The 14,575-nt window shown below is 39.1% G+C and overlaps 1 protein-coding gene across 6 annotated transcripts in view; it reads left to right on the forward strand.

Annotated features, from left to right (window-relative positions):
- CFAP54 (cilia and flagella associated 54) overlaps positions 1-14,575 on the forward strand; it is a 308,337-nt gene that overhangs the window by 25,694 nt on the left and 268,068 nt on the right. For 4 of the 6 annotated variants that reach the window (XM_010836298.1, XM_010836299.1, XM_010836301.1 and 1 more), the window contains exons 6-11: positions 2,393-2,536; positions 4,324-4,437; positions 4,556-4,657; positions 11,276-11,474; positions 14,073-14,254; positions 14,342-14,498. In XM_010836298.1, the coding sequence (XP_010834600.1) occupies positions 2,393-2,536; positions 4,324-4,437; positions 4,556-4,657; positions 11,276-11,474; positions 14,073-14,254; positions 14,342-14,498 (898 nt within the window). Of the gene's footprint in view, positions 1-2,392; positions 2,537-4,323; positions 4,438-4,555; positions 4,658-11,275; positions 11,475-14,072; positions 14,255-14,341; positions 14,499-14,575 lie in introns of those variants that run through there. The other 2 variants (XM_010836300.1, XM_010836303.1) reach the window with 2 other exon arrangements.

Consider the following 14,575-nt stretch of genomic DNA (forward strand, 5'->3'; position numbering starts at 1 on the left):
TCCTCCCTCCCCATACCATCCCTCTGGGTCGTCCCAGTGCACTAACCCCAAGCATCCAGTATCGTGCATCGAACCTGGACTGGCAACTCATTTCTTACATGATATTTTACATGTTTCAATGTCATTCTCCCAAATCTTCCCACCCTATTATACAGAGTGAAGTAAGCCAGAAGGAAAAACATAAATACAGTATACTAATGCATATATATGGAATTTAGAAAGATGGTAACAATAACCCTGTGTACGAGACAGCAAAAGAGACACTGATGTATAGAACAGTCTTATGGACTCTGTTGCAGAGGGAGAGGGTGGGAAGATTTGGGAGAAGTCCAGACTTTAAAGTGCCTCTCTTTGCACCCTCAAAGGCTGTGAACTGAAATAAGTGACGCTGCACTGCCATCTTGTGGCTCGGCTGGTTAATCCTTGTGTGGTTCTTCCTACTGGACACCTTAACCATGCTCTTGCTAGGCTCCTAAATTTTGTATTTTTCAAAGTTTTGTTCTGTTTTCTTTTAATGAAGAGACTAGTCCTGCTGAAATCATCAAATTTTTGTTAATAGAAATAATTCTTTCTTTTATGGGTGAGAAAAAAATGCTGCAATCAAATTAAGTAGTTTTTTTTGAAATGGCATTTCAGCTTCGAAACCTGAACGATGGTTTCTCAGAACCCTCAGTGGAATGATGGCTTTTCTTCTATTCATTGAAGTTGCCCTGTGTAGTGGGAACAATCCTGCTGCCCTTAGGAGTCCAGAGACCCGAATTCCAGCCGCAGCTGTGTCACTTCCAAGCAGTTTAGCCTCTTGGAGTCAGATTAGGTTACTTTTAAGGTTCTGTCTGGCACTAAAAATCTGTGATGTGGAATCTTTTATACTAAATCTGAGACCACACCCAAATATTATGTGAACAACTGGTAACTGTAGCTAGTTTTATTTTGAAGTATGAAGTTTTGAATACCAGGAATCCTGAGAGCTTTGAAAGCCACGTGGATATAAAGGGGGAAAAATTTGTACATGATTTAATCCCACGCCCCGCAAAACACAACTATATGAATGCAGAAATCCACAATAGGATTTCTTTACAGCAGATAATGTGAAACTCAAGAATTTTGGTAATTGTTAATTCTGTTTTAGTTCACAGTGTGGCAAAATTAGCAAACAATGACAGAAACAATTAAAGCAGCAATAAAGCAACCCCAGGTTGACTTAATAGAGATATAGGGACCAGAACCAGAGAGTGAGAGTTTCATTTTACTGTGCTCTAGTCATATACTGTACAGGGACATTGGCCACCTCAAATAATACCATGGTAAGAGAGGGAAGCTCTGTCCTGGGAGGATAGAAGTGCTTGGGGATCTTAGTCCTGGAGAGTGCTGGGGGAGCGGCAGCCTGCATAGATGCTTTCAGATTCTTGGAAGGCTGTATAATTCTCAAGTTGAGTCTTGAGTGGTCTTGTGCTGTTCTAGAAGGCATAACTAGAACAAATGCACTGGAGGTGTATCAAAATGATTGCATTTCAGGTTAAAGAAGATCATGTTTAGAAGTGTCTTCTTATGCCACGTGGCACATTTCTTGTTGATTGTGGGCAGAGAAGGTGAGGGACATCAGGTGGTGGTGCTGGTGATGTTGAGGGAATGAAATTAGATTCTCAGCCCCTTGATGCTATGATTACTAGAAATATGTAGCATCAGGAACTGAAACTTTTCAATGAAGGTCTGTTGTTGATCAATCAACAGAAATTTGTTGCTAATAACAATTGCATTGTTGCAATTAGCTCCTTGGGCTTCCCTTGTGGCTCAGCTGGTAAAGAATCCTCCTGCAATGCAGGAGACCCTGGTTTGATTCCTGGGTCAGGAAGATCCCCTGGAGAAGGGATAGGCTATCCACTCCAGTACTTTTGGGCTTGCCTTGTGTAGCTCAGCTGGTAAAGAATCTGCTTGCAATGTGGGAGACCTGGGTTCAAGCCCTGCGTTGGGAAGATCCCCTGGAGAAGGGAAAGGCTACCCACTCCAGTATTTTGGCCTGGAGAATTTCATGGACTGTATAGTCCATGGGGTCACAAAGAGTCAAACACGACTGAGTCACTTTCACTTTCATGCCTTTCATAATTAGCTCCTCGACTAGTGTTGACATTTGGTAAATGTTAAGAAGAATAAGCTGAGTTCATAGGACTCTAGGAGCTAGGCAGGAAGACATTGTAAAATGGCTAACTTGAGATTTTGAGTTCTTGAAATTCTTCTTTAACTTTTAAATGCTTATTTTTTAGTTGACTCATTATTTGTGTATTTTTAGCGTCAGTGACTTGTGCTCACCATTCTTCATTTGATTATATTGAATAAAAATTGGCATTATTTCCTTAAAATGAAAAGACACTCAATCGTGCCCTTTCTGATTTAGGCCTTGGAATACCTCCTGTGGGCCAGTATATGTATGGAGTCTTCAGTGCCTCTCCTGTCCATCAGGTACTTGACGTGGAGAGCTACTCTTTACACAGCTGTCTGCCAGTGCTACTATGACTGCCAAGCTGGTGTTCATGGAGAGGTAGGCTACTTTTTGGGCTTCCCAGGTGGCACTAGTGGTAAAGAACCTGACTGACAATGCAGAAGATGTAAGAGATGTGGCTTCAATCCCTGGGTTGGGAAAATCCCCTGGAGGAGGATGTGGCAACTCACTCCAGTATCCTAGCCTGGAGAATCCCATGGACAGAAGAGCCTGTTGGGCTATAGTCCATAGGGTTGCAAAGAGTCAAACACACTGAAGTGACTTAGCATGCATGCGTGCAGGCCACTTTTTAATTATGAGGATGCTAATACTTAAAAATACAACATATTCAGCATTTTCTTCATTAGATAAGTGGCAAGAAAACAAGCAAACCAACAAAAGCCAAAGAACTGGGATGAAGCAGGGATACAAGTCCCAGGCTTTATTTGCAGACATTTGCCTGGCTTCTCCATTCTGTGAATCTCTTGCTTTTACTTTCTGCTTCCCCGTTTATTCTCTGTTCACTTCCACCATCTTTGCTTCTTTTCTGAATAAGATCTCTGATATCTTCCCTTCCGCTTTATATTCTTGTATGCAAGCCACTTTCCTTCCCTGTTTAGTTTTTGTGTTCCAAGCTGTCTACTATCTGTTTGTTTTGTTTTTCTCTGCTTCCAGCCACCATTTATTTAGTATACTCTATTTCTTATTTTTCCTCTTTTCCTGTATATATTTTTGATTAAATATTTGAAATGTAGCTTAACTGGTTGGAGCTTCTATTGACCTCTGCCACATCTCTGTGCAAATGAAATCTGGTACCCTCACTATAGTATGTAGTACTCTGCTTGTCAATAGACCGGTAAGAATTAGAGACAGGCATTCCTTCCTTTGGACCATCCCATCCCTGCACCAGTGAGCATAACTTGGTGAGTGCAGTGGGGTCTGGATTTCAGCAGGAGAATAGCTTAGTTCAGTCCTTGTGGGATACTTTTCTTGCCTAGGATACATTCTAGAAACTATTCACCATATATGCAGAGTTAGTCTTAGTGTACTAGTGGTGGCATATTGCTGTAGCTATTAAATTTATCAGGGATAGACATGTTTGCATAGTTTTAACCATTTGATTCCTATTGCAATTTTTTTCTTATTGAAAAGTGTAACCCTTTATGTTACTATTATGTTCTAGAAACATCTTCATGAAAAATCATAAATTATAAATAAAATACTTGAAAGAACTGCTAAAATAAATGACAGGAATGAAACTCATTTTGCTATTATCTCTATCATAGCAATAGAGAATTATAATAATGGTGATCTTATTAAATAAGCAAGCCCACCTTCTTCCTTTCCTCAGATATTAATAAACACTTTCTATATGTTGGGTACTGGAAATATAAAAACAAGGCCCTTTAAGGACCTAACAATTTAGTTGACAATGTGTACAGTTGAATAGATAATACAGCTGGTTTTGGTGGAAAAGTTAGAATTTGAGAAGAGCACCGAGGAGGGGTGTATGTGTGTGTGTGTGCATGCATGTGCAATGGAATGATCATCTATGAGTATCTGTAACCCAGAATTTGAATTTCCTTACTTTTTTGAATTTCTTTACTTTTCTGCATTCTAAAGTTAGTATAGCCAACATTTCATTGACTTTAGATTTACAGAAATTAGTGGTGCTTCTAGGAAATGATTGATGGGTCAGCCACTATGTTCTGAAAAAGTCAGCATCAGCCTAGTTTAATTCACAAATTAAATCAAATGTCTGGGAGAGTAAAACATACTCTCTTGATACATTTTTAATCACTGTACTCTAACGTCTTATGAATTGAATTTATTTTAATTGCATGTAGGCATTTGCTCGGCGTGCTTTAGCTAAAATTGATGAGTTACGGCAACTGGAATTAATGAGTTCCTCACAACCACAGGAAGAATCCAGAGAATATTATAGAGAGGCCACAATAAAGGTATAAAAATTTCATGAGATAAATCCACTGTACTCTACAGATGATGAAGTACTTAATATCAGTAGTTGAGAAGTGTATCCCATTGATGCTTCATAAGTAATTCTTCTTTTTGAGGCAGATGGCAGTCATGATCTTCAAAAGAGGAGTATTTGAATCTAGAAGAAAAAACAAAAGTTTCTTTAGACCAAAGATAAGAGTTAACATAAAGGAAGCACAAACTGTAAGTCTCAGAATATCTTCTGTATCTCAGACTATTTCTGCAGTGTTTATATTATACCTCTGTGTCCTTAATGCTTGATCATTATTCTTCCCTGGTGGCTCAGATGGTGTAGAATCTGCCTGCAATGCAGGAGACCCAAGTTTGATCCCTGAGTCAGGAAGATCCCTTGGAAAAGGAAATGGCTACCCACTCCAGTACTCTTTACTTGGAAAATCCCATGGACAGAGGAGCCTAGTGGGCTACAGTCAATGGGGTTGCAAACAGGCCTACAACTAACACTTTCACCACTCAATATTAAATCCTGCCCCCTATCTGTGATGACCTAGAGGGATGGGATGGGGGCTGGGTTGGAGGGAGGCTCAAGAGGGTAGGGATGTATGTATAAAAGCTGATTCACCTTGTTGTACAGCAGAAACCAACAAACATTGTAAAGAACATTCTTATCCTCCAGGTAAAAAAAATCCTGCCCCCAATCCCTGCAAATAGAAGAATGTCTTCCTAATTTGGACATGGTCTTGTTTCATCCTTTCCTCAGAGCTTTTGTACCTTCGCATAATCCTAGTTTTGTAATGTTAAAGGGCAAGAAGCTGAAGAAAAGCCTGGGAAAGGTTCAAATTTACTGCCTTCTGAGTAAGACCACAGAAGCCTTTTGACCACTCGGTGTCAGTTTTGAAGGTGTTGAGGATGGAGAGGAAGTGGAGGCACCTTTTCTTATCAACTTCCGGTTTCATCTTTGGAGTATTTAGGATGTAGGTTGGGCTTCCCTCATGGCTCAGTGGTAAAAGAATCCACCTGCCAATGCAGGAGACACGGGTTTGATACCTGATTAGAGAAGATCCCATGGAGAAGGAAATGGCAACCCACTCCAGTGTTCTTACCTGGGAAATCCTGTGGACCGAGAAGCCAGAGTCGGACACAACTTAGTGACTAAAATAACAACAACAGGATGTAGTTGCACTAGAGTAGTAAACGACCCCCATGTCTCAGGGGCTTTAAAACAAAAACTTATTTCCCACTGGAGTCAAATGTTATTATAGTTATCTGCTCATGACTGATGCTCAGGGCCAAATCGAGAGGTGGTCCTCATTTGGAAAACTGCTGGGTTGTTCTGCCAGAGGAGACCTAGGTCGTTCTGCCAGAGGGGACCTAGGGGAGCTGTGGAGGACTTCACGTAGGTAGTGATACTCAGTATGGAAGTGACTACAGTCTTCTTTCTCACCAGCCAAAACCCCTCACACAGCCCCTGTTGGCCACAAGTATGTTTGGCCAATTGCACTAAGGGAGGAGAGTGGGACATACATATGCCTGTGGGATCTTCTGCCCTTTCTCCCTTCTGTCTTTTTCCCTCTCCCACTGTCTTCCCTTTGGCCATTCGGAGTCTCAGTGTTCCTTAAATCCCAGCTCTATATATCTTCGCAGTGCCCTGTGACTGTTGTGGATAGCTGTAAACTCTCTTCTATGAGCTTCTGTGTAAGGATTGAAAATGAAAGTGGAGGGGAAGAATATGAACACTTTCTGACAGAAGAGATGTAGAATCTCAGAACCTGGAAGGGATTTTGGAAATCGTTTGGTCAGTCCTTTTCTATTACAGATGGGAAAAATAAATCCCAGAGTATTTAAGCCAGCTGCTGGCAACCCTTGAACCAGAACCCAGGTCTCTAGCCCAGGGTATTCTAAATAATCCAATGACTGCTGTTCTCTTTCCTCATTTCTTTTTATAAACATTTGAGAGGGCTTCTCTTTTCTTTTAAATGAATTCAAATACTAAATGAAAATATTATTTGGACACAGTAACTTTTCATTGCTACTTAGTGTCCGTGGTATATTGACTGGTGAGCCCAGACATACAGTTCATACATCCTTTTAAATTGTACCCCTTACTGACTCATGGTGTCTAACTGGTCGAGGGTAGTAACCTGCCAAATTGTAGATAATCCATTGGATGAGCTGCTGAGTAGCCTGCATCTGGTATCATTAAGTAGTTATGCTATAGTGTTTGTTAGAGAGCAGGGGTCATATTTTGCAGAATGTTCTGCTTTATGCTTATGAAATCATTTTATTATGTTTCTACAAAAGAAAATGATTTCAATATGCATTAAATCTATTTTATAAAAAATTTCTGAGTTTGTAGGTCAATTGTTAATTTGCAGTAAATCATTTTGACTCAAAGGATTGTTTTGTAGGACTATTAATTCAGACTTCTGATAATTGACCATTTAGTGATTCATTCAATAAATATTTTAAAGTAACTTCTCCGTGAACAAAATATGTAGAGGTTACATTCTAGTGGAGAAATTACAGAATAAATAAGTAAATTAAAGCCTGTGATAAGAATTAAGAAGGAAATAATGGTGGTGACTAAATGAGTTACATGTAACACCCCTAGAATGTTCCTGGCAAATGGTAGAGCCTTAGTAGTATTAGCTGTTACTGTTATTTATTTTTCACTCATTCATTTAGTAACCATGTGTCAAAGGCCTACTGTGGTCCAAGAGTGGTGGCACATATTCATAGAAAAGATGGGAGTCACTGTTCTGTCTTTTTTGAATGACTTTGAAATAAGAAGCAGGATTTGACTGGACAGGGAGAACAGGAAAAACATTCTAAGTAAAGAACAAGAGCATGATAGTAGTTTGGAGGCAGAAGTAAGCAAAGGCTTTTGGCACACAGTGAGACAGTGACACTGAGCTTGAACAGGGCGGGTGTATTATGTTGAGAAATTAACACAGTAAGTCTAATGGCATAGATCTCATGGGAGCCATGGTATTCAGGATTGGAACTTACTGCATGGGTTGTATCATTCAGCTTCTCATCCATCCTGACATTTGAAAAGATGTCTAGTATACTCTAGGCATAGCTCAGTTGGTAAAGAATCCGCCTGCAATGCAGGTGACCCTGTTTCAATTCCTGGGTTGGGAAGATCCCCTGGAGAAGGGAAAGGCTACCCACTCCAGTATTCTGACCTGGAGAATTCCATGGACTGTATAATCCACAGGGTTGCAAAGAGTCAGAAATGTCTGAATGACTTTCACTGTCACTTTTCACCCTAAGCAGTACATGTACCAGATTTGTCCAGTACTTTTTATTACTAATATTTTAGTTGTTTTCCAATCTTTTGCTATTATAAATATTGATGTAGTCAACATCTTCAAGTATATTATTTTTTCCTTCTTTTGTTTCCTGTGGATAAAATTTAAGGTGTAGAATTTGAGTAAAGTTACAAACACTCTTATTTCTCTTGATGTATATTACCAGATTGAATTTCTGAAATGAGTTCTCCAAGGTGACAATCTGCATATGCCAATCTCACCATTATCATTTTGATATTATTTCTTAATCTTTAAAATAATTAAGGTTTCATAAAATGGCTTGTTTTAACTTTATTGTTTTCAACCAGCTTTCCCTTACATTTGTGTTTACTCTTTATATTTTCTTTTTAGGTGAATTATCTTTCACAGTCTTTGACCATTTATCTACTAGAGATTTTAATTTTTGAGTTGTATTTGAATGGGCTCATTATTTTTATAGACATTAATATTTTGTCATGTTTGACAATTCAGTGTATTTTTATTACATTAGCTTTAAATCTTTTTATAGATCTTTTAAATATTTCTATTTTAAAATAATTTGCTTGTTACTCATCTATAGATCTGATAAATATTCTAGTTCACTTTTTGTAGTTTCTCTACAATATTTTAAAAAACAAAATTCAGTGTAATCTATCTGGGATTTACCATTTCATTTTGAATACTTCTAATTATTAGGAAGTTTATTATGTTGTTTAACTATAAATTTTTAAACTTCTGTTTTAACCTATAGCAAATATCTTAGAAGAAACCCTGACCTCTGTTTGTAAAGCAAGAGGCCTGAAGTTCAAGTTTTACTGTTTTTTTTTCTTTTTAATTGGAGTATAATCACTTTACAATGTTGCATCAATTTCTGCTGTACAGCAAAGTGAATCAGCTATATGTATATATTTACCGTCTCCCTCTTGGATTTCTCTCCCACCCCACCCCCATCCCATCCCTCTAGGTCATCACAGAGCATCGGGCTGAGCTCCCAGTATTATATAGCAGTTTCTCACTAGCTATCTATTTTACACACGGTTCAAATCAGTCACTCAGTCATGTCCTACTCTTCGCGACCCCATGGACTATAGCATGCCAGGCTTCCCTGTCCATCACCAACTCCTGGAGCTTGCTCAAACTCATGTTCATCAAGTCAGTGATGCCATCCAACCATCTCATCCTCTGTTGTCCCCTTCTCCTCCTGCCTTCAATCTTTCCCAGCATCAGGGTCTTTTCCAGTGAGTCAGTTCTTCACATCAGGTGGCCAAAGGATTGGAGTTTCACGGTAGTAGTGTATGTATGTCAATCCTAATCTCCCAATTCATTCCACCCACCCCTTCTCGAAAAACAGTACAGATGAGTCTATTTACTGAGGTTTTTTTTTTTTTTTTTTTAAACATATCAGTCAACCTAAGGGTTGAAAACACATAGACTCTAATAAGCAGGGAAGTTGGTGTTTGGAGAAAAATAGTCCAAAGCAGCTTTATTTCTGCTTTTGCTTTTCTGTCTTCCTCAGTTTGCCTCAGGAAGATGAATAAAGCAAGGAAATCATAGGAAATGTGGATGCCCACTAACTGGACATGGATTCTAGAAAAGCCAACTAAAGCTATCTTTCTTATTTCCTGGTAATCTAAGTACAGAGAACAGGTCATTAGTCAGAGAGAAGAATGAAGTGTGTAGGTAGGCCATCTGCCAGGAGTGAAATCCTTTCAGGCCGACACAAAATAGAGTGACCGGGGATCCGCATGGGGATGTGAGTGGCACCTGCTTCTTTGTATCCAGTTGGTCAACTCTTCTTTACAGTTAGCTGCCACAAGACCCGTTACTTATATGATAAAATATTATTTCCAATTTGAGTTTGGGGACATTCTTCATTAGAATTTCCACCTGGTTTTCTAAAAATGCTCCACCCAGACTCACTGACTGTCTGGAGATTTGGTTGGTGAATCTAAAAAGCTCTCCTGAGAGATTCTCAGGCAACTCGAGTTTTTCCTCAGGGCTGTAATTAAGTCGCCGCAAAGCATGTGGAGACCAATGCTGTTGTTTATTAATAAAGGGCCTTTAGAGGCTGTCTTGGAAACACAAACATAAAGAAAAAGCAAAACACTCTCTGACATACATCACAGCAGGATCCTCTGTGACCCACCTCCCAGAATATTGGAAATAAAAACAAAAATGAACAAATGGGACCTAATTAACCTTAAAAGCTTCTGCACATCAAAGGAAACTATTAGCAAGGTGAAAAGACAGCCTTCAGAATGGGAGAAAATAATAGCAAATGAAGCAACTGACAAACAACTAATCTCAAAAATATACAAGCAACTCCTACAGCTCAACTCCAGAAAAATAAACGACCCAATCAAAAAATGGGCCAAAGAACTAAATAGACATTTCTCCAAAGAAGACATACAGATGGCTAACAAACACATGAAAAGATGCTCAACATCACTCATTATCAGAGAAATGCAAATCAAAACTACTGTGAGGTACCATTTCACACCAGTCAGAATGGCTGCGATCCAAAAGTCTACAAGTAATAAATGCTGGAGAGGGTGTGGAGAAAAGGGAACCCTCTTACATTGTTGGTGGGAATGCAAACTAGTACAGCCACTATGGAGAACAGTGTGGAGATTCCTTAAAAAACTGGAAATAGAACTGCCTTATGATCCAGCAATCCCACTGCTGGGCATACACACTGAGGAAACCAGAAGGGAAAGAGACACGTGTACCCCAATGTTCATTGCAGCACTGTTTATAATAGCTAGGACATGGAAGCAACCTAGATGTCCATCAGCAGATGAATGGATAAGAAAGCTGTGGTACATATACACAATGGAGTATTACTCAGCCATTAAAAAGAATACATTTGAATCAGTTCTAATGAGGTGGATGAAACTGGAGCCTATTATACAGAGTGAAGTAAGCCAGAAAGAAAAACACCAATACAGTATACTAATGCATATGTATGGAATTTAGAAAGATGGTAACAATAACCCGGTGTACGAGACAGCAAAAGAGACACTGATGTATAGAACAGTCTTATGGACTCTGTGGGAGAGGGAGAGGGTGGGAAGATTTGGGAGAATGGCATTGAAACATGTAAAATATCATGTATGAAACGAGTTGCCAGTCCAGGTTCAATGCACGATACTGGATGCTTGGGGCTAGTGCACTGGGACGACCCAGAGGGATGGTATGGGGAGGGAGGAGGGAGGAGGGTTCAGGATGGGGAACACATGTGTACCTGTGGCGGATTCATTTTGATATTTGGCAAAACTAATATAATTTTTTAAAGTTTAAAAATAAAATAAAATTGTAGTTGGAAGAAGAAAAAGCAAAGTCTTTGATGTAATGGTAGCACAACATAAACTTTAATAAAATCTGGAGTGACATCTCAAAAATGGAAACCCTAGAAGCAGCTGTCTCATCGACAGGCCAACCAGTCTCTCTGTTAGCATTAATAAAGCGCACCTTACTCATCTTTGCCTTATGCCATCAGACATTGTAGAACTTTAAAAAAGTGGGCTGTATTTTTTTTTTTTTTCCCCAGATGCCATGGCCGCGTACAGCCACAGAAAAGCTGTTGGAGGAGTTGTTTGATAGCACTGCCTCCCGGTTTCTGGCTGTCTTGGAAGCACTCTCTGACTCAAACCGGCGAATACTACAGACTGGACCTGTTTTTACAGATGAAGTAGAAGTTCGTGATGTTGTCTCAGAACTGTTTATGGCAGGAAAAGAACTTTTAATAAGTAAATAAGTTATTAAAATAGTATTTTATAAAAAATAAAAATACTATTTTGTGGTGGAACATAAATAACAAAAATTTTAGCATGATATTTGACACATAAGAAACCAATACCAATTTATTGATCTTTTTTTCCTTAAAGATTTCTTTTTTTGATGTAGAACATTTTTAAAGTCTTTATTGAATTTGTTACAATATTGCTTCTGTTTTATTTTGTATTTTTGGTTTGCTAAGGGTTTTAAATTCTGAATAGTTGTTGAATTTTATTAAAACCTTTTTCTGGGTTTTTTGAGATTTATTGAGTTCATCAAATGGATGAACTTTTTTCAATTAATATGGTGAGTTACAATGATTACTTATATAATCTTTAACCACTTCATATTCACTGCATATTTTTGGAATAATCTTAATCTGGAGGTGAGAATTATTCTTTTGATATATTTCTTGGTTTTCTTCCTAGTGGCTAATGTTTCTGTTAATTAGATTTCTGTTCTTACAAAGTCCTTTTTGGATTTTCCTCTCAAGGTCATGTCAGCCTCAAACAAAAGTTGAGCTTTCTGCCGTCTTTTTCTATTATCTGGAAGAGTTTTTGTCAGATTGGTGTTATTTCTTTCTGAAAGTTTGAATTTGCTGGTGAAGGCATTTGGACCTGGAATTTTCTCTATGGAAATGTTTTTAGCTATGGATTCCATTTCTTCTATAGATATAAAATGATTTAGAATTTCATTTTCTTTTAAAAAATCTTCTGTTTGGTAAATACTACTTTGATTTTATCTATATTTTCAAATTTTCATAGAATAGTTTATGACATCATCATCACCTTCTGTGTGTGCTAAGTTGCTCCAGACCTGTCTGACTCTTTGCACCCTATGCACTGTAGCCCGCCAGGCTCCTCTGTCTGTGGGATTCTCCAGGCAAGAATACTGGAGTGGGTTGCCTTGCTGTCCTCTGATCTTCCTTATCCAGGGATTGAACCTGCATCTCCTCTGTCTCCTGCATTGGCAGGTGGATTCTTTACTATTAGCACCACCTGGGAAGCCCTGTCATCTTCTAAGTGAGCGTAAAGATGTGCATGTGTGTGCATGTGTGTGCCCATCTGAGGGCAAGGAGCCTCTGTACCGCAGTTCGGTCTCGTTTTTTCTTCACGAGGAAAATACAAGATCTCAAAGGAGAATTCCTTTGACTTGCTTCTCCCACACCTGAAAATTTACCTTCATCTGCACCTTTCCTTTCCACTGTCTCTCATTAAAATGGAAGGGATGTTCTTCCTCTTTCCCTTTAGGTCTTTGGGCCATATCTCTGCAAATTGCCCCTTCATCCCTATCCAACTTCCTCCCCGAATTTCTTCCTCTTGTTAGAGACAGATTTGTTGAAGGAATTGCCTTTGTTCACTGTTCCATATTCTTCCCCTCCTACTTATACTTGGCAGTCTGCTGTCATGGACAGAGAATGTTGTGGACAACTTCCTTATTGTTCAGTTGAAAGTCAGTGCTTTTCCTTCCTTTGCTTTCTGTAGCAGTTGTTGTTGATGACACCTTCTTTCTCTTTAAATACTCTCCTTTGCAGCCTTTTCTCCCCACCTGCCCTTCTCTTACTTGTTGGGGTTCTTTGCTGTTCTATTTTTGGCAGCCTTCCATTGCTCACAGCTGATCCACTTACTTACAGTGCCTATGTGATGACTCTGGAGCTCTGTCCCTATTTTAGGTCTCCTTTCTGAGCTCCTAGTCTGTAATATCCCGCTGTGTATTTTGCTAGTTTACTCTTGCTAATTCTCTATTTTTGAGATTCCACATTCTTCGTCCCTTTGGGTGATGTTTCCTGACCGAACCTCCTACCCCACACCTAGGTTTGAGGCCCTTCTTATTTGTCCCCAGAGCATCCTGTGTTTGCCTACTAGATTTTTTTAAAAATTATTAAAAAATATTTTATTTTTATATTGAAAGAAAGTGAAAGTCACTCAGTTGTATCTGACTCTTTGCAACCCTGTGGACTATATGGTCCATGGAATTCTCCAGGCCAGAATACTGGAGTGGGTAGCCTTTCCCTTCTCCAGGGGATCTTCCCAACCCAGGGATTGAACCCAGGTCTCCTGCATTGCAGGTGGATTCTTTACCATCTGAGCCACAAGGGAAGTCTAAGAATACTGGAGTGGGTAGCCTACCCCTTCTCCAGGGTATCTTCCTGACCCAGGAATTGAATTTTTATATTATATTTTATTTATGCATTGTGTTTTGGGCTGCTGTGCAGTGTGCGGGATCTTAGTTCCCAGACCAGGGATCAAACCTGAGCCGCCTGAAGTGGAGGCACAGAGTCTTTTTTTTTTTTTCTTTTAAAAAACTTTATTATGAAAATTTCCAAACACAACCAAAAGTAGAATGTACAGTAAACCCTGTGTATCTACCACCGGAGGCCTAGAATCTTAACCACTGGACCACCAGGGAAGTCCTTGCCCACTATGATTTCTTGTTTTCCCCGCCAGAGTGTGAGTTCTGTGAAGGCGAGAGTTGTGTTTGCTTTTTTCCCTCATTGTTTCTCAAGTGCCTGATATTTAATGTTTGGTAAATATTTCTTTGCACAAATGACCCTCTGTTTTCTTTTCTAGTGTCAAACATTGGTGCAGATGGCATACTTGATTTTCCAAAAGCACATCTTTTGGAACTTATTATAAAAAAGAAGAATCTTATTTCTGTGAATGCTGCCGTGAAATTTATAAAATTAGCTTTCATGTATGAGGAATGGAGTTTATTTGAATCTGCGGCTGGGCAGCTCATTGATTTTCTCCAGGTAATACATGGAAAACAATTGCTTTGTTTTTATGGTATTAACATGACGTTGAAGTGCTAATTAACTTGTGAGATATACTTTCCTTAGAGGCAGGATGACCCAGCGTCAAAGAAAGCGGAAAAGAATTTAATTCTTCTTGTTGCGATAGAACCTTTGATCAATGTAAAGAGAAACAAAGGTTTGATCTTTCCTTTTGACAACTACAAAGAAGGTCAAGTCTATGTAAAAAAAATTGCTGTTCATGGTGAGTGTTTATTTGCCTCTTTGAAAGCTTAAGATGACTTTATACGCTCTCTATAGGTGAAATGAGAGAAAGAATAT

Source organism: Bison bison, unplaced genomic scaffold (assembly GCF_000754665.1).
Source record: "Bison bison bison isolate TAMUID 2011002044 unplaced genomic scaffold, Bison_UMD1.0 scf7180017864062, whole genome shotgun sequence".
Lineage (NCBI taxonomy): Eukaryota > Metazoa > Chordata > Mammalia > Artiodactyla > Bovidae > Bison > Bison bison.